The 25435-nt window shown below is 43.1% G+C and overlaps 1 protein-coding gene across 1 annotated transcript in view; it reads left to right on the top strand.

Annotated features, from left to right (window-relative positions):
* The window catches only part of LOC146861181 (dynein axonemal heavy chain 11-like), a 2741463-nt gene that overhangs the window by 411262 nt on the left and 2304766 nt on the right, over positions 1-25435 (top strand). Inside the window, exons 11-12 of the mRNA XM_085646213.1 lie at positions 14716-14832; positions 15429-15515. Of these exons, the coding sequence (XP_085502339.1) occupies positions 14716-14832; positions 15429-15515 (204 nt within the window). The remainder of the gene's footprint in view (positions 1-14715; positions 14833-15428; positions 15516-25435) is intronic.

A 25435-nucleotide genomic window follows, 5' to 3' on the forward strand; every position in this document is an offset into this window, starting at 1 on the left:
TACTTATTTAACAGTAGAATCTGAGTAGTTCAGTCGTGCTATTCGCAGAGACCCCTACTCACAAAACACCAGCGACGTCTGGAGTGGGTAGGCACAAACTCCGCCACAGCTGAGTAGGTGAAAAAATCCTATTTATTAGCTGTTGGTTAATCAAGCTTGAAGGACACATTGTTCCTAAATTATGCACAAACACCTTATCTTAGTTCCCCTGTACAAACTTCTTCCTTACAAAAATGACTGAGACCAGAGATAACGTAGTAGTAGATCTGCACCTCTCAGCCGGAGAAGAAGATGCAGACACAATGCAAATTGCAGAAAACTTCAGAAATACAGTCACCCTGAAATCACTAGACCATGGTTTAACACCTAGGGGTGGCATAGTAGCTTTTGTGATTGAGGCACACCAATCATACAGAACAGAGGTATTTTATTCGTGGGTTACATTCCCAGCAGCAAATGCCAGAACACAAACATTTCACTCCTACACAGAAGGAGATGCACCAGAGGAATATTGCCCATTTGAGGACATTGAAGTTCCGCTCACATTCCAGGAACACTTATACTTGTTTAAAGTCACCCTACCCCACATAAGAAGAAGAGTGAGGCTTGGCCCGCTCGGAAGAGAAGGGGCAACATGGCCAACATTAGCGGCCTACACACCACATCCTGACATTGAAACAATGCCAGTCCGAGACTTACTCACACAGCACAAAGATGTAGTAAGAAATATACAGAAACTTGACACAATTTATTGTGAGGACACTTACAGTCCAACCAGCAATAGTTGCAACAAATGGAACTCAAGCTCAGGGTACAGCAACTAAAATAACACCACAAACATTACATGCAGTGATGGGTAAAATGCTCACAAAACGTGAACAAATGCCATTCTGGGTAGCTCAGAAAATAACACAGCTAGATGCAGTATTCCCAAATAATACCCCATATGAAAAACACAGAATGCTAACAATCTGCTTGCCCATGGGGATAACACCACAAGTAGAAGATTGTACCACTTGGGGTACAATCTTTGCTGCCATTTATACCAGGACTCATGGTATTCCGTCATCAGCAGTGATACCAGATGTATTGAGACAAATACAAAACTAGTACGGAGCAGAGCCTGCTATGAACTTAGGGCTGAAGTTACTGGGTAACTATGCCCAGGTATCAGCCATAATTTTAGCTAATATTAAAGGGGAAGCAGCTTTAGTGGCTATCCGTCAATGCCTAAGGGAGTTCAGTCCTTTAGAACATGAACAACCAGAAATAATTGAAACTGCATATGCAGAATTAGGCAGAGACAGTTTGGGTGGGAAAGCTTTAAAACCACAAATGATTGGCAGGTCTGAAAAGGACACTTCCAAGCAGACACCTGCTTTAAATAAAAAGAAGTGGGATAGTAAAAAACAACAAACATTTAAAGGAAACAGATCACAATCCAGAGGTAGATCTCCTCCACAAGAGCCCTCAGAAAAGAGGTATAACCTTAAGAATAGGGATAATATTAGGAAACCTGACAGGTATTAGGAAACTGATACACGTTCCTCTTGTTCCTTTCGGGGTTCATCAAAAAACTCCAAGAGGGAAGGACGGTCAGACAGACAAGAAGAGCGCACGAAGTCCAGAGACAAGCAGTATGCTCAAGATTACACTTCTAAAAAAGAAGGGAAACCAAAGCAAAAGCCACAGTTCAAAAAGAAGAAGGTTGCAGGTCTAAAGATCAGACATGCCCAGAATTCTGAGGACTCGACTACTAAACGGGGAATGGGCTCTGACAATGCCAGACAGTGCTGCATAAGTAACAATAGCTCACCAGAACCTGATGGAATTTCTGGTGATAGCGTACTTGAATAATTATATCATGGTAGAAATACTAGGGTAAGTGTCCCACATAAAGTATATGAAATAACGCTTCAGATGGAGGGGGACAAATGTAGAACAGTGAGAGGTCTCTTTTGGGAGAACCTTACGTTTGGCTATGACATTTTGTTAGCTGAACGAGATTGCCCGCCAGCACTCGTCATGGCTTGTCCTAAAGGAGAAACAGTAATTTTACCTCATTCTCATATCATCATATTCCCAGGCACTTGCAACACAGATATGCGCAGGAGTGGGCGGTAGCCCAGGCTCCAGCATTATACAAAACCATGTTGCATGGGATGAGGATTCAATCCACCAAATAGTTCCTTTAAAAAATACTTCAACTGCACAGAGGCAGTATCCAATAAAGCAGGAAGCTAAAAAACAGGTCAGGGAAATCTTAGATCAACTTGAATATCAAGGGGTGATCGAAAATTGCACCTCATCATGCACCTCATCAATGAAAAATATTTTGTTTCCGGTCATGAAACCTGACAATTCATATTGTCTAGTTTTAGATTACAGACATTTAAACACTTGCACTAAGACATTTGCAGTCCAAAATGCACACAGTGCCGCATTAATGAATAACATTGTGGAAAAAATATAAAATAACGCTTGTTAACCCAAATGGATTTTTCTGCCAAAATATAGTGCCTGAAAGCAGGTATCTAACAGCATTCTCAGTGCTAGGGTCCCAGCATCAATTTTGTCAACTCCCCCAGGAGTATAAGAACAGCCTGGGGTTATTTTCGGCCAGAGTAATTGAGTTCCTTCAAAAATTGGATGAAGAGGCATTGTCTTATGTGGATGATATTTATCTGACGGACGATGACCTAGAGGAACACCTGAACAGGGTGAATACCATAATTTTGGGATTTGCATCTGAGGGCTACAAATGTAACTTTAAAAAATCAAAAATAGCCCACCTCAGTGTCCTGTTTTTAGGATATGAGCTTTCAAGTGAAGGGAAAAGCCTGGCAGACAATTTTTTAGAAAAATGCTCGCTGCTCCAACCTCCAAAATCATTTAAAAATTTACAATCATTCCTGGGATTCCTAAATTTTGGTAGAACATACATTTTAGATTATTCAGAAAGGGTAACACCTTTCAATGACTTAATAAAACCTGATTTTTCAGTAAGACAATGGACACAGGAACACACAGATACACTTTGTTCCTTACAAGCTGACATGATAGCTTCCAAACACTTACAGACATGCGTAAACGTATGCAACCTGGTGATCCATATAATTGCGGGTCAATATGGGTACACTTATCTGACATACAATGAAGGTGGAATGGTACCAATTGCATAAAAATCACATTTGTACACAAATACTGAGATGCGCTTCGCATCTACAGAAAAGATTCTGACAGCAGTGCAGACTGCTGTAGTAAGAGAAAGACCACTGGCACAGGGGAAACAAATAATAGTAGTGACTCCGGTTCCAGTCTCAGAGGCTGCGACAAAGGCAAGCGTTCCTAACGCTAAAGCCTTACATCCTAGATGGATACAATAGGCTAATTCTCCCACTACAACAGATGTAGAATACAGGACCGACCCAAATTTAAAGACACTAGCATTCCTGCAATACAAACAAGAATATCCTGTACCAAATGAAATAATGCCTCTAGATCAGTATGAATATATATTTACACTGACGGATCTGCTCAACTGGCCATAGGAAGTAAGCAACAATATAGCGCAGCATGTGCAATCATTTAAGGTCGCATGCGGGATGGAAAGTTCCATCCAAGTTGCACAAAAACGCAATCTCTAGGAGACTGCATGGCCCAGCTGGCAGAGTTAAAAGCCTTGACTATAGACACTGGTAAATACGAATCGAGAATTCCCTACACTAATTATGGGCGATTTGTTTTACTGTGTACAGTCATATAATGAATACTTGCAACACTGGATCCAAAACGGGTTCAAATATGCAAAAGGTGGCACAATTAAGCATAAAATGCTATGAGAACAGGTAGTGGAGTTGAAAACCGAAATACTAAGGGCTCACATGAGACATACACTAAGTCATCAGCGTGATGGTGTTCATGTTGAAGGGAATTCATTGGCTGATGAAACCGCAAAGGGGGCTATACGCACAACTTCCATAGCTGCAATCACTCGTTCTAAAACGAAAATAGACGGTGAGATTATGGTAGCTATTATTGCTTCACGCAAAAACAGCGGTGCAGTACCAAAAAGATTTCCTCTCAAATACTCCTACAAGTTAGATGCCAACAACATTCCATTTGCTCAGATTCCTGGAGTGGGGGATAGAGTTATTCCAAACATGGATCGTAGGTTAGGTTTAATTCTAGCAGCTCACAAGCGGATAGGTTCTGCACATGCAAGAGTTACGGCGACCGTTTCTTTATTGAAACAATGCTATTGGTGGCCTTGATTAACAAGGCAGACTAAGGACTATGTCTTGAAATGCGACATCTGCCAGCAGATGAAGGTTCCACCATAACACGTCCAACGCAGACACCATAGTTAATATCTGACAAACCACTAGTGTGTGTTTACTTGGACTACTGCGGCCCCTTAAAAAGACATGGGGCTTACAGATATATCATGGTTGCAGTGGATTCCTGCTCAAGATTACTATGGGTGTGGCCCCAGCGATTGGCTGATGCTCGAACTTTTATAAAAGATTTGTGAGTCTTCATAGGTACATACGCAATTGGCATATTATATTCTGACCAGAGCCCTGTGTTTAGCTCTTGGGCTTACAAGGAGGCCATGCGAGGATTGGGTGTAGCATTGCTTTACTCCTCTCCGTACCATCCCGAGAGAAATTCGGTAGTGGAAAGAAAAAAAACAAGACTTAAAGCAGCTTTTAACAGCTAGTGTATTAGGCACGGGTGAGAGCTGGGTAAAACATCTGTATGGAGTGCAGTGAGCTCTGAACAATATGCAAAGAAGCTCTCTTGGGGGGGTCACTCCATATGAGGTCCTATTTGGGACAAGAATGTGGGTACCTGATCTTGATTGTGAAGGCGCAGTGGCAGATGAAAAACCTTTTGACATCCGTGATTGTTTGGCTGTTTTACAGGATCTAAATGAATCCAGTACACAAAAAAGTAATGTCCACCTAAAGCAGACCATAACTGGGGAAGTCAAATCAGTCACGGCAAGACCTGTCTGGATCCCAAAAGTCAGGGATCTGGTCAGTGAGAAGATAGCGGACAAGAAAGAATTTGGGCCATCCTACAGTAAGCCTATCCAGGTCCTAGCAGTGAAAGGAACAAGAAATGTACTTCTACCGCCTCTTGCCAGAAAAAAGGACAAAACAATACCGTCTTGCCCAGGATTTGGGGATCCGGCAGTAGCACAGCATACACTACCCAGGAGAAATCCCCCAGGAGAGAGACACCTCTGCGTGTCTGCCCTGCTCAGAATCATTCCTTGACTCACAGAGTCTGGCCGCTGCAAAAGTATAATCATGTGAGTACCTTATCGGGTGGGTGCACGGTTGGTGACTGCTGCAGTGTCTGTTAACACACTATCAAACCACACTATGTGGCCGATATTGAGTAGTAGGCCACGTGGACTCCAAAGTAGCAGACGCCCTCCTCTCGCTACAATTCAAGAGGTTGAAATGGAAAGACTCATCACGTTTGAAGAGTCCCCTGTATGGAATGAAGGACTATTCAATAATGCTATTGAAGTAGTTCCCCTTCAACCTGAAATTCAAATTCAGAATAAAAATGAAAGTCAAATTGCTATTCTACCACATACAGATGTCTACATCAACATACCTCAACAAGAGCAAGCTGCGATGTCTACAAATCCTGATGCAATACCAACAATTGATCGAACTGCTTCTGGCTACTTCATAAACTTTGATACGTTTTCTTTGGATCCAAGTGAACCTGAAACAGTGCCAGCCAAAAATAACACAAGCAGCAAGTTAAAGACTTTCTGAACTTTCTTAACCCCTGCAGCGCGGCGCGGATTTCCGCGCCACGCTGAAGGTTCTGAGCGCGGGCGGGGCCATGACGGAACGGTTCCGTCATAAGCACAGCCCAACCGACGTGCATGACGGAACCGTTCCGTCATGCGCGTCGAAGGGGTTAAAAAGACTTACCTGGTATCACCTTGGATAGAACTACGGGTAATAACAGGGATACTTTCCTTTCTTTTCTGGGTTGGCCTAGTAACCGTTTTTAGCATGCTTGTTAATGGCAAATACCTTCGACAAAGCTCTGCAGCCCAAATGGTGAATTTAATTTTGAAACCACATCAATCATCTCATTGAGAACAAAGAGGTTTGTCATCAGTAAACATTACAGCGGTTCCTATACCGGATGGTATAGTTTGGGACAAGGTTGATTTCGATATATTTGGCCATACAGAATTTTTTTTTATTTCACACTTATTTCAAATATCGTCGAGTGATATCATTACCTCAAGTACATTTTCTGATGATTGGGACTTTGAAACTGTAAATAACATGTTGTCTGATTTAGAAAAATCTGCTGCGTTTTGTAATAGTGTAACATTGGAAAGCACACCAGATTACGAAACTATGTATTGTTTTCAACATTATGGTCATAACTTTTTGCATAAATCTGCTAATCCTAGAAATGTGTTCACATACCATCAGTGGGAACATTGTCCAACACCACCAAAAAGCAGTTCAAAAACGTTTGCACAAAAGTTTCCATATTTTTCAGGGTTTAATATGTCTGACCCAGCCTCATATTATTATAAGTCTGCCCCAACATCAGCACACCAAAAAATATTTTAACAAATACCAAAAAGATTTACTCTGCCTCCTTTATTGCCCAGTTGTCTGAACAAGGTTATGACTTATGTAAAGACACCATAGTCTTAAAATCAGTCTGGGGTACTAGAGAATGTCAAGTTCAGGGAACGGAAGCTTTATTTAGCGCATGCCTTATCCCTCAATAGATCATGTTTTTGAACGAGACAGTGCAACTGATGTCTTGCCTTGGACTAGCCAAGAACAAAGACTTGAACACACCTCGGCTGCCAACACCATCACTGACCGAGGATAACGAAGCATCACAAAAAGAGGTTACATTAGATGCTGTCATTCAATACAATAGATCAGATCCCAATTGGAAGAAATGGTTGATTTGTCCCACAGACACCAATAGTTGTCAGGCAAGATTCATGGGTAAAACCGAAGGGTTCGCTATCCATAGGCCAGATCCACGCTATGTGCAGAGAGAACATCCATGGGTAGTGACATCCTACAGTTTGGGAAGTTGTGCCTTGATTGGCTAAAAACCTCAACACTTACACAGGTGAAACAACACTTATCCTTACTGTCGCAGGATGTGGATCTAGGAATTTTTTACTAGGTCCCAGGAAGCCAAGTCAAAAACGTTTCATATACGCTGGCATTTATGCTGCCTACAATGAAATATGGAAAATATCCCAACAAGAGGCCGCAGAGAGATTATGGGAAATAGACCGTATAAATCTAGAAAAATCTCTAGCAGTGGTAGACAATGGGTTAACAACATTGACCTCCAGGATATATCCCTTATGCAACATTGCATCTTCTGCAATAGACATACTAGAAAAAGATTTGGCAATATTACAACACGGGCAATCTCAATTATGTTCTATTATGTTATTAAGCTGGACGCTGCTATCTTTGCATGCAGGCCGTGACATTTTATCAAGAGCACGTCTCTGTTTTCTGAATACAATCTAACAGATTGAAATGGTACAAAAGGGAGCAAAATATACAATGCTGCGTATCGAAAAACTGGATAGGTTACCATTTACAGTTGCAGAATCACCATCCGCAGAATGGCTTATCCATGGCCAAATAACTCTACCGGTCACTACTTTTCAGTTTCTGTATTGCCTTGACCAAAAGCAGGCAGGCAGATATGAAAAAATGGGTAAGGAATACATTAAGTAATAATGGGAATTACCATACAGATTTCAATGCCGTAGTGGGGATCGAGAAGTATTTCTAAGTGGTACAACCTGTGAGAATGCTTTAAGTGGATCACTCATATGTCAGGCTATAATGCTGCACGGGGCTTGTAATGGTTCTGTAGAGAACTTGTCCTGTCATCTGAGAGGGGCCCCAGCTGCAGTGATTACTCCACCATTCAGGCTACTTTCAAATGGGAGTTACTTGATGCTGAACAGTCAAGGCTGCTGCGGAATGCTCCCGGGCATCGCATATCTAGTAACTTTGAGCTCCAGGGTTACTTGTTGTATGCAAGTATTGTTTCCACCGACACATACAGTCAGGGAGGCGCCGTTATGGCCTTCACTGAATATTTTTTAGATACGTTTGATACTCTAAGCAGAATGAAAGCCATGCTTTTACAGAAGTCTGTGCCCTTAACCTCCACTCGAGAACTTTTGATCTCCAGATCGCAAGGTCTTCGGCAGAGATACAGGCGCTTATCCATACTAACTGCCCTTTCCATTTCGTAGAAATGGTAAATCATATATTTGACATGGCTGATACAACAGGCATAGTCCACCTATTTAAGACCATATGTTCTGCACTTCCAGGCACCTTTCAGACAGTACTTGGAGTTATACCAAACTTCATACACTCCGTATTCGGAAGCGTCTTTGGAGGACTTCCGCTAATCCTGTTTCTAATAGCAGGTTTCCTGATTATCTTCTATCTGCTACGCAATGGACATCCCAGTCACCAAGGAGATGGAAAAAGCACTTGTGGAACATAAATACTGTGACCGCATGGTACAACAAAGCAAAAACCAAAGGAAATGATGGACGGAGTGTTGAACATTGCAAGCACTCACCCCCAGTCAACTGATCTGGGTTTAATCCATCACCGTTCTTTAGCCCACTCTGCCACCCCAGTTCAGACATGGCCATATGCAAATCAGTCTGACACTGTGCCTCATGGGAACAGTCCAGCCCGAACTGCCAAGCCATGTCTTCCCTGGACCGGAAACAAGCTTCCTAGGACCGGTTTCTGGCATTTCAGCCGTCTTCAGCCAGGCTTGCTTGTATCCAGTGGCAAAGTGAGCAAGGGACTCACGTCTGAGCATACCCTGCCAACTTATGGCGAACAAAGCAAAAACCAAAGGAAATGATGGACGGAGTGTTGAACATTGCAAGCACTCACCCCCAGTCAACTGATCTGGGTTTAATCCATCACCGTTCTTTAGCCCACTCTGCCACCCCAGTTCAGACATGGCCATATGCAAATCAGTCTGACACTGTGCCTCATGGGAACAGTCCAGCCCGAACTGCCAAGCCATGTCTTCCCTGGACCGGAAACAAGCTTCCTAGGACCGGTTTCTGGCATTTCAGCCGTCTTCAGCCAGGCTTGCTTGAATCCAGTGACAAAGTGAGCAAGGGACTCACGTCTGAGCATACCCTGCCAACTTATGGCGAACAAAGCAAAAACCAAAGGAAATGATGGACGGAGTGTTGAACATTGCAAGCACTCACCCCCAGTCAACTGATCTGGGTTTAATCCATCACCGTTCTTTAGCCCACTCTGCCACCCCAGTTCAGACATTGCCATATGCAAATCAGTCTGACACTGTGCCTCATGGGAACAGTCCAGCCCGAACTGCCAAGCCATGTCTTCCCTGGACCGGAAACAAGCTTCCTAGGACCGGTTTCTGGCATTTCAGCCGTCTTCAGCACGTCTGAGCATACCCTGCCAACTTATGGCGAACAAAGCAAAAACCAAAGGAAATGATGGACGGAGTGTTGATTTTTGCTTTGTTCGCCATAAGTTGGCCATGTTTGAACTGGGGTGGCAGAGTGGGCTAAAGAATGGTGATGGATTAAACCCAGATCAGTTGACTGGGGGTAAGTGTTTGCAATGTTCAACACTCCGTCCATCATTTCCTTTGGTTTTTGCTTTGTTCGCCATAAGTTGGCAGGGTATGCTCAGACGTGAGTCCCTTGCTCACTTTGCCACTGGATTCAAGCAAGCCTGGCTGAAGACGGCTGAAATGCCAGAAACCGGTCCTAGGAAACTTGTTTCCGGTCCAGGGAAGACATGGCTTGGCAGTTCGGGCTGGACTGTTCCCATGAGGCACAGGGTCAGACTGATTTGCATATGGCCATGTTTGAACTGGGGTGGCAGAGTGGGCTAAAGAATGGTGATGGATTAAACCCAGATCAGTTGACTGGGGGTGAGTGTTTGCAATGTTCAACACTCCGTCCATCATTTCCTTTGGTTTTTGCTTTGTTCGCCATAAGTTGGCAGGGTATGCTCAGACGTGAGTCCCTTGCTCACTTTGCCACTGGATTCAAGCAAGCCTGGCTGAAGACGGCTGAAATGCCAGAAACCGGTCCTAGGAAGCTTGTTTCCGGTCCAGGGAAGACATGGCTTGGCAGTTCGGGCTGGACTGTTCCCATGAGGCACAGGGTCAGACTGATTTGCATATGGCCATGTTTGAACTGGGGTGGCAGAGTGGGCTAAAGAATGGTGATGGATTAAACCCAGATCAGTTGACTGGGGGTGAGTGTTTGCAATGTTCAACACTCTGTCCATCATTTCCTTTGGTTTTTGCTCCGCATGGTACAACATCCAGGCACGCCTAGCCTAAGAGAACTAAGTGCATCTTGGTTCTTGTCATTTCGACCAGTCTGGATGGACTGCATCTTACCTGCCCTCCGATGCCTGTTTTGCAGGGAAGAATGCGTGTTAGACCTTTGTTTGACACTCCCATCGTGCGCAACTTGATGTGAATGCTCTACTGGACCCGATAACGGCCCATGTTCAGCAGTGTCCCCAGTGAATTCCAATGTTAATGGTGGCATTCCTTGAGCCACCACAGGTAGTAACTGCACCTATTGGTATGGATGCCGGCTCCTCCACTGACACCCAGGTTTTGGACGGCGCACAGACTGCCCCAGTACTGGCTGCGGACAGTGTGGAAAATCATCTGTTCTCATTTGACGTACTCTTTGAGGTGCTACAGGAGCCGTCTACTGTGGAAGCAAGCAACAAAAATGTTGCGTCTACCAGCCAGGACACATAAACAATTGATTCATTTTGGCTTGTCGTGTGCTGGAAGAAATTGGCCCTTTTTTAAAACAAGCTCAAATTTGGAACTCAAAAACAAAATTGAAATTCCTTTCATTTATTGGGCATACATGGCTTTCAAATGTTTACAGTGGTTCGAACTATAACTACGGACAATTTAGAGCTATGGTTTATAAATCTTTTTTTTTTTACAATTTTAAGTTTTAGACATTTTTTAAATTTTTTTTAAACATTTTAGCAAAATAAACTTTTTATGAACTTTAAGCATACCTATATCTAGTTAGACTAGTAGTACGGTAATAACTTACATATGTCGTCCAGTCGGATGAGGAGTGGGTGTTATATCCCAGATAGGTACCTTATATAGGCGCAGGTAGCACTGCAACCTTTCACCTATATTCTTCCCTACATTACATACATAACGGTTCTTAGGGGCTGACCTTTTACCTAGATACTACACTACATTCAGAACGCGGGTTTTTCCCTAGTTCGAATCTCATACATTATGCATGAGCTTTCTTGGAAGCACAGCAGGACTACCATCTTCTGTATAATATCTCTGTATAAAGTTCAGGCCCGACGTCATCCTTTAGGCCGACACAGTAACACAGCAAGATAGGACCCCTGGGAGACCTATGGGTATATATACATCATGTCTTGCTTAGAAAGACAGAGGAGACCGTGACTTCACGGCTGACACACTGACCAGAGATGCTGAGGTTCCTACATGCAGACACTCTAGCTCGCAGTGGTCTAACATCCCTCGCAGGGTGCCCAAATCGAGACCAGGACGGGGTCCCATATTCTCTCATTCTCAGGTAATGGGATTGACTAGATCCTAGAGGGCTTCTTGGCATAGCACCTACACAGATGCTAGGTACATTTAGGTACATCTAGTTAGGGTCATAGGAGTACTCACTTTTCATCATGTATTCTATGTACTTCTATGTACTTGTATATATTCATGAGTACTGCTAATCATATATCTCTGCTACTGTCTAATGGTTGTTACAGCTAATCTATTCTACACTTGAATAACAACTGTTCAACAAATTCTTTTTGACAAACGCCTAGTATGTTTATTCTGTGTATCTCTGAGACCAACTAAGTGAGCACGAGTGACTGAGTGAAAGGTAGTATATTGTTTCCACGATTCTGAGGGATCAGGGTGGTCATGTTCTGAGGTTGCCAGAATCTATTCTCTCCTTGGTAAGAGGAGATTATAGTGGCACTGTGAGCTAGCTGATACAGACAGGCTAACATATCCGGCGGGGGTACACGGAACCAGTCTGCCGCCAATCCCACAGTTTCTGTTATCCAAACGCGCAGATCCTGTATAGGGTATATAGGAATTAAACAACACATTAGTATTCCTTCTGGGGGATGGCATTTCAAATGTTAAAAAAAATCCAAAGCCAAATGGAGTTAGATGTCGTTCGGTGGAATTCCCATATGTGAAGGCCCTCGCTCTATTGACTTTGACTCCTTGACTAAACTTCTACCACAGAGCCATTGTAGCTTACCAGCTTTATTGTGGTTTTAGCCATGGATTCAGAATAGTGGACACATGGGTAGAAGGTCCTAGGTTCCGCAACAATCAGTACCTCTTGAGTATTAGCAAGGGCATTGCACAGAAAATGATCGAGAAGGAGGTGGGTCTGGGTGAAGTGGAGGACCTTTTGATAGCCTGCATTATAATGAGTTTTTCTGCTTATCATTAGGATTGGTCCCCCATAAAATACCCATGGGATTCAGACTCATACACAACCTATTTGCCCCTTCGGAGGGGATGGGGGGTTCGGCAACGATGCAATCACCTGCAACTTTGCTGACAACAGTTTGATTCTCTGGAAGCGGCACTAGACAAATGGAGGTTCCTGGATGGGTGAAGTGCAAACATGGCTAGGGCAAACTTTGAGTCAGCATTTTATCCTTTCCCAGTGCACCTAGATTATTTTGACCTGTTGGGTTTTCACTTTAAAGGATCTTTATTTTATGATAAATGTAGCCCCATGGGGTGTTGAGTGTCATGTGCCTACTTTGTGCATTTAAGCACTTTTCTTGAGTGGGTTTTCTCTCAGGTTTAAGGTACCCAATTAGTAATTTGCTACACTGGTTATTTCTCATTTTATGGTCAAAAATGATCAGGTAGATGTGCTGATTCTCTGCTGCTCTTCATCAGGCTTATGGATAGCTTTGGTGGCCCGTTAGCACGCGTTAGCAGAGCAATAAACAGATGGCCCAGCCATGACCCTAGTTTCACTGAGGATTCAGATTGATTCAATTAAAGGGGAATGTAGGTTATCACAGGAGAATGTCTGGGCCTTCAAGGAATCACTGACAACCTTTTTGGAGGTGCGCAGTCACCGCAAACCAGCTCCAGGTTTTCGTGGTTTCGCTTAACTTTGTCCTGCAGGTCATTCCGATGGGGAACCCCCTTTCATGATCGATCCTGCAGGCAATGTCCGATCTCAAAGGAAAAACATTATAGAATGCTGTTACCAACAGAACTGAAACAAGGGATTTGTTATAACAACACAATGAGGATTTGGTATTACAACACAAAAATATGATGGACGGAATGCTGAACATTGTCGAAATTCACCCCAGTACAGAGATCTGGACCTAAATCCATCTTTTTTGCTCACCATGCCATTCCCTGTTTGGACCTATCCATATGCAAATCAGCCTTGACCCTGCTCCCCATGGGAACAGTCCGAACTGCCAGGCCAGGTCCTCCCTAAACCGGAAACAAGCATCCTGGGACCGGCTTTGAGGTCACCCCTCATCAGCCAGGCCAGCTTGAGTCTTGTGGCATAGTGAGCACAGGACCCACGTCCTGGCATACCCTTCCCACTTGGGGTGTCTATATCAACACAAAAAGATGATGGACGGAATGCAGAACATAGTCAAACATTCACCCCCAGTAACGTTTGTGTTGCGATAGAAGCTGTCATTGTGCGTCAGGCCGTCAGCGGGACCATGATAGCGAGGGGACTTGAAGAAATACTCATAAGTCATAAGTCCTTTTCTAATGCTATTAGTAGCAAAAGGAGAAACTATTATGTAAAGGTATGTGTCTTCTTCAGCTGGGGACTCATAACTTGGATGCTGGGCAAATATCTTATGAAGTTGTCTGCTCCTTTCAGTACAGAACGAAGTTTACATTAGCACCCTCTAACGAATGTTGAAAGTGGCTCAGCCAATCCAAATGTTTCGAATGAATGCATTAATTACTGTTGTTTGTCTGCATTTTAAGTTTCCAGAATTCAAGAAAGGGGAGGCAGGGACATGACAACAGGCAGTGACCCTTGTGTGTCTATATGTGGGGTGAGTTTGAGGGGTGACTGCTCATATACTTGTTGGCAGTGCTTGAAATGGAAAAATAGATGTGCAGGTACTCTGTAACAGAGTACCTGCTTGTTTCTGAGAAGTGCCATACTCTCTAATTAAAAGTATTGCGTTTTTCTTGAGAAGTGCAGGTACTCTTCCTCGCAAAATAAAAAAAAGTGCCGGTACTCAGTACCGGACAGTACCTGCCCATTTAAAACACTGCTTGTTTGCCATATTCCTCACATGCTGTTGGACATTAACATAGTTAATTGAACTTTTGACTCATTGCACACCAATTAATTGCTGCCCTGTGTAGATGGCATTAAGTCTCGATGAGCACCCTTTTATATCTGTATTTATTCCCGAGCCTTGCTGTGTAGGAGTATATGTTTCACTTTGCAGGAGAGCAAAGTGCCCTTCACAAATGGCGGCTATGGTGAAGAGAGAGTGGCAAGACAAGTAACATGACAGGAGCTGTTTGAAGTATCCATCAGGAAACAATATCTGTTTGTGTTGTTGTTAGGAATTACCAGAAAAGTGGAAAAACCTGAAGAAGATTGCCTTCGCTGTAAAGCATGAAGTAGCGCCTCTGCAAGCCAGCGAAGTGTCTGTTATCAGGAGAAAATGTGTACTCTTCGAGGTGAGATCAGCGCCGCGCGCTGAACCGCATGATTTCCTCGTTTTGTTGTGATAACAAGCTGAAGGTAAGGTTCAGTGAACTGAGAAATTGTAAACTCTCGGGAAAAAAAGCCTGTCGACAGATAACAATTCAATGTTTCTTGCTAATGTATTCCGGGCGAATCTGATCACTTAAAAGACCACTTCACCAAGAGGGAGTGAGGCCTCCGTGCTCCTTTATCCTCAATTATAGCAAATCTGTTCCTAATTTACACCGAGCACCACTGTTCCAACATCAAATACGGATGGAATAAATGTTGTGTGCCTCCACACACGGTGCTTACTGACAGAGTGAGCTGCTTTGGAACTGATTATGATTAAGGGAAATTTATGGGGGAAAAAATGAAGAGTTAAAACGAAAGGCTTTACGGTGTGAAAGATTCGAGATGCTGCTCGTGAGCGCTTCGAAGCGCCCCGGCGTCTTGTGACGCTTTACGAAGTTCATCGTGTAAATAAATAATTTCGAATATGGGACGTGTGCATCGAATGGCAGATGAAACAAGTCTGTGGTGTGTTCACAGTGTGTCTCTTTGTGTTAATCAAATTTGTATCTTTCAGGTGAAGCAGCACGAGTTCAGAAATCGCTTTAAAAAAGACATCATCTTTCGATTTGACGCAGAAGATCCTTACCAGCACATAGATAAGGTAAACACGGCCTGAGTCTTGTTTTGCTACGGCTCAACCAATAGCCAAAGAGACGACGGCTGCCCCAGGTAGCCTGTGTATTTTCGGTTTCTCAGATTTTTCTGTAAGCGTGTGATATTAACTCGTGTGTTGTCATTCGTTGTTATTAAGAGCATTAGGCAATGGGCAAGGAAGAGCTAATGATTTTGGTGTGTTTGGTTTAGTGGCGAGAAACGGTGGCAACAAGAAAAGAGCTATGCAAATGATATGAGAGTGCAAAGTTGCCATCATTTTGTGTGTTCGAAGTGACATCAGCTCCACACCCTCCGAGCCTTCCCCAAAGATTGCCAACGATTTTCGAGCTGTCTATAATACATTTTCACATTCTCGTTCAAAACAGATTGCAAACCTCAATTTCATTAGCAAAAATGCAGTATTACGAACAGCTCGAGTGATAATCCTTGCAATATGTGTAATGTCTTGTCTTGATCCCCTAAAAGCTGCGTATTTTTTGAGGCACATGCACTTTTTGAAGGGCATGATTGTTCTCATTATACATTTTTCGAACCCAACTAAACATGAAACTGGGTAATTCTAAAATACATTGGTTACTCAATTCAGTTCGAAACTTTATTTGGCAGCATAGTGGCAGCCGAATAAGTCAGAAAAAGATAAAATGATGAAAACATTATACATCATAACAGTGCTTAATTTGTAAAAACCATAAGTGCCAGGGCCTTCAACAGGAGGCAGCTTTAGCTTGTGACACCTATTGTCCTTGCCAGCGCTGCCAATGACAGTACCAACATAACTACTAATCATCACACTGGTACAAGGGTGACAATTCAGACTATTCCATGCACCAATGCTATAATAATGGCTTGGGTGGCAGGTATTAGTAATTTTTACGTTATATTGAACTAATAAACAACTGTTCTTGTCCTAATCTCTAAGGGGCATATTAACCAGCCAGGCGATAACATTATCGCCGCTTTAGCGGCAGAAAACTGCCGCTAAAACGGCGATAATGGGCTTGATAATATGCTCTATGGAATTCCAATTCAAGCCTATGTTAGACGCCCTTCACATTTAACATGGGCTTCAATTGGAATTTCATAGAGCATATTATCAAGCCCATTATCGCCGTTTTAGCGGCAGTTTTCTGCCGCTAAAGCGGCGATAATGTTATCGCCTGGCTTGATAATATGCCCCTAAATGAGATATACAGTGCCATCATGTGGCAGACTGTCGAAGAATTCCGGGGCTGACAATTAAGTGCTGGTGCCGAGCACCGGAAACCGCTAGTTCAAATTAAGCACTGCAGCATAGCATTTTAAATTAACATTTTACCAATATGTAAAATGCCTCACCTAGAATATCTCATACAGTACCAAATTGCAACAACATATCTCATCAGTGCATTGAAGTTCGTGACCGTGTGGCGGCCTTTAAACATGCGCCCACATTAAAAGACACTTAATCAGTATGTAATAAGGATCTAAGAGCGGGTCTGAATTGACTTAGGCCGAAACAGTACTTCTATAAAATGGGAATTAAAAACAACTTGGAATATTGCAAATAAAATTAGCAGAAAAAGATGAAATTGAGCATAGTCTGTTTGGAAACATCCTCACACGGGCAAGATATAAAATCAAGATGCTGTGTGTAGCCCAGGGGAAAGCATAACAGGTATTTAACAGTGCCTGATCTAAAGCAAAGTAAAAGTGAGTGTTCCCATCTGCTGCAAGCAGTCCATAAGTAATCAGTAATGTTATCAGTGTCATATAAATCCCAATATCTTATGATGGTTGGACATGTCTGGAGACTCCTGAGCCGCTGGGACTCCTCATACAGGAAAAAAGCCTCTGCCACACTCATTTTGCTTAGTGAAACACAGGTCGAGGGAGCCTGGAAATTATAAACGCTCCTAACATAGCTAATCCAGGGGATTTGCAAACCTTTCTCCAGGGAGAGGCAGTCTAGTGTCCCTTGTTATGGCGGACTCAGGGTTTTCCATATTGATAACCAGAGCAGAGCTGGCAGGACAGGGATCAAGTCTTCCGGATACCAGAGTCCCAGTTCTTTATCATTGATGTAATTAGTAGCAGAGATGGGAAGTGCCAGCCGCCGCCTTAGAAATCAGTTTTCTTCGTGCTGGATTACCTTACAGTTGGAAATACCCCAATAACTCTGCGCCATATGATAGCAATTGGATGGCACTGGTATTAATACATTTTTTGCAATATGTGTAGAAATCCACCACCCAGGGGTTGGGGTAGAGAACATAGGGACCCATTGGCCGAAGAAAATGTTGTTGTGCGATGAGAGATGTTTAAAGACCATGACCCTTGAGGGGGGAGAAATAGATACCCAGATAAGGGAAGGTCTTTGTACTGCTCAGAGCATTGGGACCAATTGACAAGGTTGATAGGGGCCTGAACTTAGGGCCACTAACCATGACGTGGGACGTGGCATAATAAGTTTGCAGGTCGAGAGAGGCCATGACATTGGTAAAGGCGTGTACTAGGAGATGCAGTGCCCTGGGTGTTCGTGCTATGATTACTGCATCATCTGCATACAAGAGGGCTGGGAGGGGGTTGCCCCTGATTACTGGGACGTCCTGAGTTGTGTTTAAGAGTGCGGGATGGAGGTCGTTCACTTATAAAATAAATAAAAGTGGGGCCAGCACACGTCCCTGCCTGACGCCATGCTGAATTTTGTTTTCTCCTGTCACTGGCATAACGAAACTCGAGGGGGCCTCCCTGCAAGGCACATGGAGGGGCCCCTTCGGGCTCAATCAGTAGCTCTGCAGCCTGAGTGCTGTGCTGAGGGGGCCCCCTGGAGCTTGGGGCACCCCCCCCCCGCACTGTGGGGGCTGTGGGGGCCTGTGTTACACCCCTGTCTCCTGTGTCTTCTCCCTCTTGACTAATGCAGACTCTAGCCTTCGTTCCTTCATGTAAATGGGCCAGAAAGTGGACCAAAATGGTGTCAAGTCCATAGGAAATAAGAATGTGCCATTGTTTCCCCCTGTTTATGTAGTTGAATGCTGAAGTCAGGTCCATAAATGCTAGGTAAAGTGGAGATTTTAGAGCCCTGGTTTATTTACCTATGACCAAGTCAAGAAAAAGGCACTGCTCGATGGTCCCTAGTTTGCATCTGAAACAGTACTGACAGCTGTAAAGAATAGATTTGGTGTCCACCCACTCAGTGATTTTGCTATTAATGACCCGGTCCAGTATTTTAGCTGTGCTGCTCAGGAGGGAAATTGGCCTGTAGCATGAAGGAGATGAGTGGCTGCCCTTTTTGAATATGGGGACGATGACAGAGGAGCTCCATGAGGCGGTAGGGTAGTATTAGCAAGACTATTAAAGATGACCTTGAGGAGTGGGGCCCAAAGGACCCATTATGTTTGATTAAATCGATGGGGACACCTTCTGAACCCGGTGCTTTGTCATCTGAGCTCTGATGTATCGCAACCTCGGCCTCTGGCAGAGTTGTGTAAAAACGTGCCACTAACATTTGGTCAGCTTGAAAAAGGCCTCAAAATGTTTCTCCCAATTGCTGCTGATGATATGGCAAGAAATCATGGTAGGGGGCCTGATACTGCATTTGAATTCAGTAACAGTGGCCCAAAATGTCTCGCTGCCACCCTGTTTAGATGTTTGTAATAGTGTATCCCAGCAAGAGCTTACAACATCATGACAGCGTGTTTTTATGGCTTTTTTGTATTGCTTACGCAGATTGTCCACCAAATGATGATCCCTGGGTTTGGTGGTTAGTGCGAGGCGAAAATCCCTATTAGCTTTTGAGCAGGCAGTATTAAACCACTTCAAAATATTAGAGGTGGGTTTAACTGGTTTTAATAAACCCCTCTTAATTTTGTGGCATAAATTAGCAAAAGTCGCCACCACCTGTGAGCCATGGGCCTCCTCAGACAGGCAGACGAGCACTGGCTCATAGGTAGCCCAGATTACGAAGTTAAAGTATTGTGCTGGGCTTTGGATTTTCCAGGCTACTCTTAGTTTGTCCAATGGGGATTGGGAATTGCAAGGAGCTGTGTCCCTCCCAGATTCCTCCCTGTGGTGTGTCATTAATTGGATTTCTATTGGATTGTGGTCACTGAAGGTTGTGGGGAATACCATGCCATTTAGAAGCTGTCTTGCCAAGTTACCGGTGACAAAAACATAATCTCATGGAGGGACGTCTTCTGCATTTATATGTAGGGGTCTCACAGTAGTTTGAGGTTAGAATGGCCAGCGTGTTTTCCATATTTAGTGAAGTGAGCTGAGTAAGCAGGTCACTGCCATTGGAGTCAGTGCGTGAGTTGATGACAGGGGGAGGGGATTTGGGGTGGGTTGCCAATAAACTGGAGATCTGGACATTAAAGTCACCAGCCAGGCAAAGATAAAATGGGCATCCTCTAGAAACTGTATCCTTCCTTAGACTTTGTATGAAGGTAAATACAGGCGAAAACCTGGTGTTTGGGATACTTAAGAAATCATCATTGTAAAAGTTGATAATGTGCAAGCAAATGGAGGCCCTGACAACTATTACTTGAAAGCTATCTGCATGTGTTTCGATGGCTTTAACAGCACACCTCAAAGTAGTTTTGATCCAGATAGCCAGCGCCCCGGAAACATGCCCCCTTTATAAAGGCTTCGCTAAGTTTGAGAAGCACTGGTATCCATCAAGCGGTGTAGGTTGTGTCCCCCATGTTTCCTGTAATAAGAATATGTCATACCTCCTCACAAGTTTCTGCCACTCAACTATGTGAATCTTGGAATTAAGGCTGGCCAGATTCCAGCTAAGAATTCTAACTGCATTTTTATGTGTGTTGGTAGATGGCACTGGGGAAAGAGGGAGTTAGACCCTCAAACTTTGATGGTGAACTGGGAGTAAGAGCTAAAACGGGCCTACTTGAGATTTTGCTCATTTCAGTTGGTTTAAATTTGGTCGCACCGTACTTCTCGATGTCTCCTTTGTGTTTGATGGCAGTTCCCAGCTGTCAACACTGCTTACTTATTTATAAGCCATTCTGAAATTACAGGGGAATAAGATGTTTCCACTGTTCCAGTGCAAGGTTGTAGCCAAGCCTACTGACTTAGTGGACTAAAACACCCACTGCAGGGATTTGCGCTTTTCCAGAGGTCACCGGTTACAATCCTAAAGGATCCATTTAGCCTCTCACCCTATTGTGGTCAGTAATTGAGCAAAATGTTGTTGGGTAAAAGTAAACATCTGTTATCTGTCAATAGTCCCCCAAAGGGGTTAATGCGCAGTCTACACTTACACCTGGTATTTAATAAGGCTAGTGTATCAATGGTTCCTCCCCACCCGAAAAGTAACATTGATTTGCCCCTCAAATGGCAATATACCCATACTTCATTGCATACATCATTACCACTTTGCATGTTTTTGTGGTTTATTTCCCCCTCATCATGAAAGGGACCTTGAGTTCGCTCACAGTTTTAGCAAGGGACTTAAGGGTCAGATGTACGACGGTTTTTGCATGTGCAAACGGGTTAGCGAACCCGTTTGCGCATGGAAAAATGAATAGGGGTATGTACCATTCCAAAATAGCGAAAGCGTTTCATTTTTATTTTAAATGCAGCCCATTTTCCTTTAAGGAAAATGGGCTGCATTAAAAAAAAAAAAAAGACTGCTTTCTTTAAAAGCATTCCCAGACATGGTGATCTGCTGAGGCCAGCAGGCCACCATACCTGGGAGGGCCTGCCATTCCCAATGGGGTTGCAAATTGAGAGAGGCTCATTAATATTCATGAGCCTCTAAATTTGCGACCCCATTGGGAATCGCTAACAGTGTGTTACACACTGTTGTACATCCAAAATAGCGCCTCACAAATTGCGAGTCGCAAAAGACTCGCAATTGGCGAGGCACTATTTTGGGCGTCGTACATCTGACCCTAAATTAATTAAAAACGAGAGAGTGAAATTTAAACTATCCCTTCTTAGAATGAATCACAACTAATAATAGTTCATTATCACATATGCCAACATGTAATGTTAATTAATACAATAAAATTGTTATTTTATTCTGCTGTACACTAGTTTTGAAAATGACATTGTAGAGCCGATTTGGTTAGCATTTTTGCCTTTGAAGTTGGATTGCACAGCCTCTGGAATGTAAACCAAGCAGCTTTTGCGGTCTCAAGTCGAGTTCCGGGCCAATGCGTATGTGGTCTTCAGTCTATCACAACATGTGTGGGCTGTGAGCGGCTTGGTTTACATTGCAATATGTTCACATTGGAACTCCCCTAACCGCATTGGCCCAGGAACTCAGCTTGAGACCGCAAAAGCGGCTTGCTGCATATTGAAATATGTTCACACTGGAACTCCCTTAACCGTTCTCTGCTTCCCGGTGCGAACTCCCTCGCACCAATACCAAGACCATCATTTCTAAAGGTCACACACCGGTGGTCTTCTCGCTTGATTCCCAAGGCAGTCTGTTATTTTGCCCAGGCAATTAAAGTCATATGTAAACAGGCATGCATATTATAATGTCCTGAAGATGATCACAGCATCTTCTTAAGGGATCGAAACGCCGTCGACACCTTGTACATCAAATACGCATTTTGAAAATGCACACATTTTTTGTGTTATGGTGTCTTTTGTATACTCTGTTTGTTCTATAAGAAATGTGTTGAAAACAAACAATTTCCATTGCCTGAACCCCTTACTTTATGTTGTACGTCTTTCTTGCTAAAGTTGAATGCAGGCTTGTGTCCCACTTAATCTGCTCTGTGTTTACTTTCTGTAAATATTGAATTGATTGAATATTAAATATCTGACCGGCTGGACAGATGTCTACAATATAGCACTGATTGGGACTATATTTATTGACTATAACTTATTGTCTGTCTGGGGACCACTGTCTTTAGAAAGAGTTATTTTTCGTTGGAGTCATAATTAGATCTTCATTTTCTCTACTGCCATCTACAGTTTTGTTTTTCTAGCCAAAGAGCTTCAGAAAAAAAGGGAGCAAATGGGTTTTTCCTTCCTTGTTTGACAGTATTATTAGGGGCTAAATGAGAAAAGACAGTGATATAGTCATGCGTGGATCTTGAGAGGGAGTAGGCTAAGCATCTATAAGCTGTTGCGGAAGTCGATTACAATCCAGATTGCTCCATGCACAATAGGTAAAGGAACACTCATGCTTGTTTATATCCAGAACGGGTCTAGTACTATTTAATTCAAAGAAAATGGTGGAATGATCAGACCAAGATAAAGGTAAGTATTTCAGTGCTGTGATAGATTTGTTGTTTGAGAAAATTGCATTTAACGTGTGTCCTGCTGAACGAGTGGCATGTTGTACTAGTTGTGAGAGACCACAGACATTCATGGTTTCTGAAATGGCCATGGTATCTTTATCATCCTGAGTGTCCAGATGGAAATTGAAATCACCTAGCACTGTGTAATCAGTATTGCAGATATCATTTTCTAAAAGAGTGCAAATTGAATTTAGAAAACTACTTCTGGAACCGGGTGGGTGATATATGAGTGATCCTCTAAAGGATTGTTTCTTGTTTAACTCAAACTAGTAGGATAATGTTTTGCATTCTTCATTTGGCATGGTCAAAAAATCTGGCCTTAATCCAGTCTCTATAAATGACTCTTAGCCCTCCACTTCTTTTTGTGAGTCAGTCATGTCTAAACATAGTGTACCCAGAGGGGATTGCATTGATCAGGTCAGGACTGAATTAATTGTTGCCCCCAAGTTTCTGTGATAAAAATAATATCTAGCTGGTATCCTTTAATTAGCTCTGCCATTTCAATAGCGAGTTTCACCAAAGAGTGGGCTTTTATAAGAGGACAGTGGTATTGAGATTGAGGGTCTGTAGGAGTGTGTTTGAGGTGGGGGATCTGGAGGCTTAGAGGTGGGGATGGTGCTGGGAGGATGAATCCATATTGGTTGCACCAGGCACTAATCCCTGACCAAAGATTAGGCATGTTAAAGCAAGAGCAACTTGCTTTGTCATGCTTAAAAGCTCATAGTTCCTTACCTGAGTAAGTAGTCCTATTGTTGTGATCAGGATTCAAACTGGCAGGGGTTCCATCGTTTGGCACTATCCGGGAATGGACGGGCGCAGACGGGCTTGCCTTTGGTGCGCCAGCGGCGCGGATATGCAGAGCTGAGATTTAAATAACCCTCCATTTGAGGGTATGTGTGTCTACATGCCAGCACTGGAGTGCGAGTGCGAGGGCTTCTTAAAAAGTAAAGTGGGGCAGATCCAGGGACCAGCAGCATGGGCTCCCCTCGAGGGAAAGTTACTGTGAAATTAAATAACTAAATCAAAAGGTGAGAAATTAACACATAAAATGATTACAAAAATGGAAACCTACCCTTTCCAAGATGGCACCCAAAGTTTGAGGGAGACAGGTAACTCCGTAAAACCGGCACTGATTACACCCGATGCCTACAAGGAAATAAAAACTTCAAATTGCAGCAGGCAGTCTCACTAATGCTCAATAGTACTTATTCTAGCCCTGAAAAAGTTGAAGGTGCTAAAATCTAAAGATAAAACACATGTTGGCTAGAGGATCGATGTAGGATTGTGGAAATATTAAAAATTAGAAGAGACATAATTGACAATTTCAGTACTCTAATTTTTGAGTGCTTGTGGGAAAATTTCTAAACTTTAGGCATTGTTCTGTTGGGGGCAGTTGGGTGGCTCACCCTCCCTGCTTGAGCACTGCTTCATCTACAAGGTGGTTATAAGATTGAATAGTATTTGCTGAGGGTGCACCAAACTTAAAGAACTGGAGTTAGAATAGTAATTATGACCCCTCCAAATACATGCATTTTCCCCATTGTTTGCTGGACTGTAGAATAGTAAATCTGATCTCTCTAAGTATATTAGCTTTCCCTAATGTTTGGTGGAATAAGATAGAATACCAAATCTGAACCCCATAACATATATTTACTTTCCCTGCTGCTTTTAGATTGCAGTGAGAATAGTGGTGGATAGCAGTGGAGCTGGGATAGTAAATCTTACCACTCCACTCTCAAATTTTACACTAAATTCCCAATGCTTCTTTGACTAGAGTTAGATCAGAAAATCTGTCCCTCTTAAGTATATGCACTTTCCCCATTGTTTGTTGGATAGTTATTATAACCTCTCTAAATACATGCATTTTCCCCATTATTCACTGGACTGGAGTTAGAATTTTAAATCTGGGCCCCCTATATATAGACTTCTTCTCCAGTGTTTGTTGGACTTGAGTTAGGATTGTCAATTTTACCACCTCATCTCGCAAGCGAATTCTGAAAATATATGTGCTTTCTCCAATGTTTGTTAAGCTGGAGTTAGAATGGTAAATTACCTCCCACCCCAAATATATGCACTTTTTAAAATGTTAGTTTAACTGAAGTTAGACTAGTAATTCTGCCTACCCCTACATCTACAGATTCATAAATTTGATCCCTCCAAAATACCTTCACTTTGCCCAATATTTGTTGTGCTGGAGTTAGAATAACAAACCTGCCCCCCCCCCTTCAAATATATACTCTTTCCCAATGTTAGTAGGACTGGACTTAGAGTAGTAATTCTGCCCGCCCCTACAGCTTTGCACTTTCCCCATTATTTGTTGGATTATTGCCAGAATTGTAAATATGACCCCTAAATAGAAGCTCTTTCTCCATTGTTAGGTGGAATGGAGTTAGAATAGTAAACCTGCAGCCTCACCCCAAATCTATACACTCAGTTGGACTGGGTCTAGAATAGCATTTTCACCAATATTTGTTGGATTTGAGTTCAATCAATCAATCAATCAATCAGTATTTATAAAGCGCGGCTAATCACCCAATAGGGTATCCAGGTGCATGCAGGTCCCAGAGGCTTATTCGAACAGCCAGGTTTTGAGGGCCACTCGGAATTCCAGAAGTGAGGTTGCCAGAGCTGAATATTGAAATTTCTGTGCGAT

Source organism: Triturus cristatus, chromosome 3_1, assembly GCF_964204655.1.
Source record: "Triturus cristatus chromosome 3_1, aTriCri1.1, whole genome shotgun sequence".
Classification (NCBI taxonomy): Eukaryota; Metazoa; Chordata; class Amphibia; order Caudata; family Salamandridae; genus Triturus; species Triturus cristatus.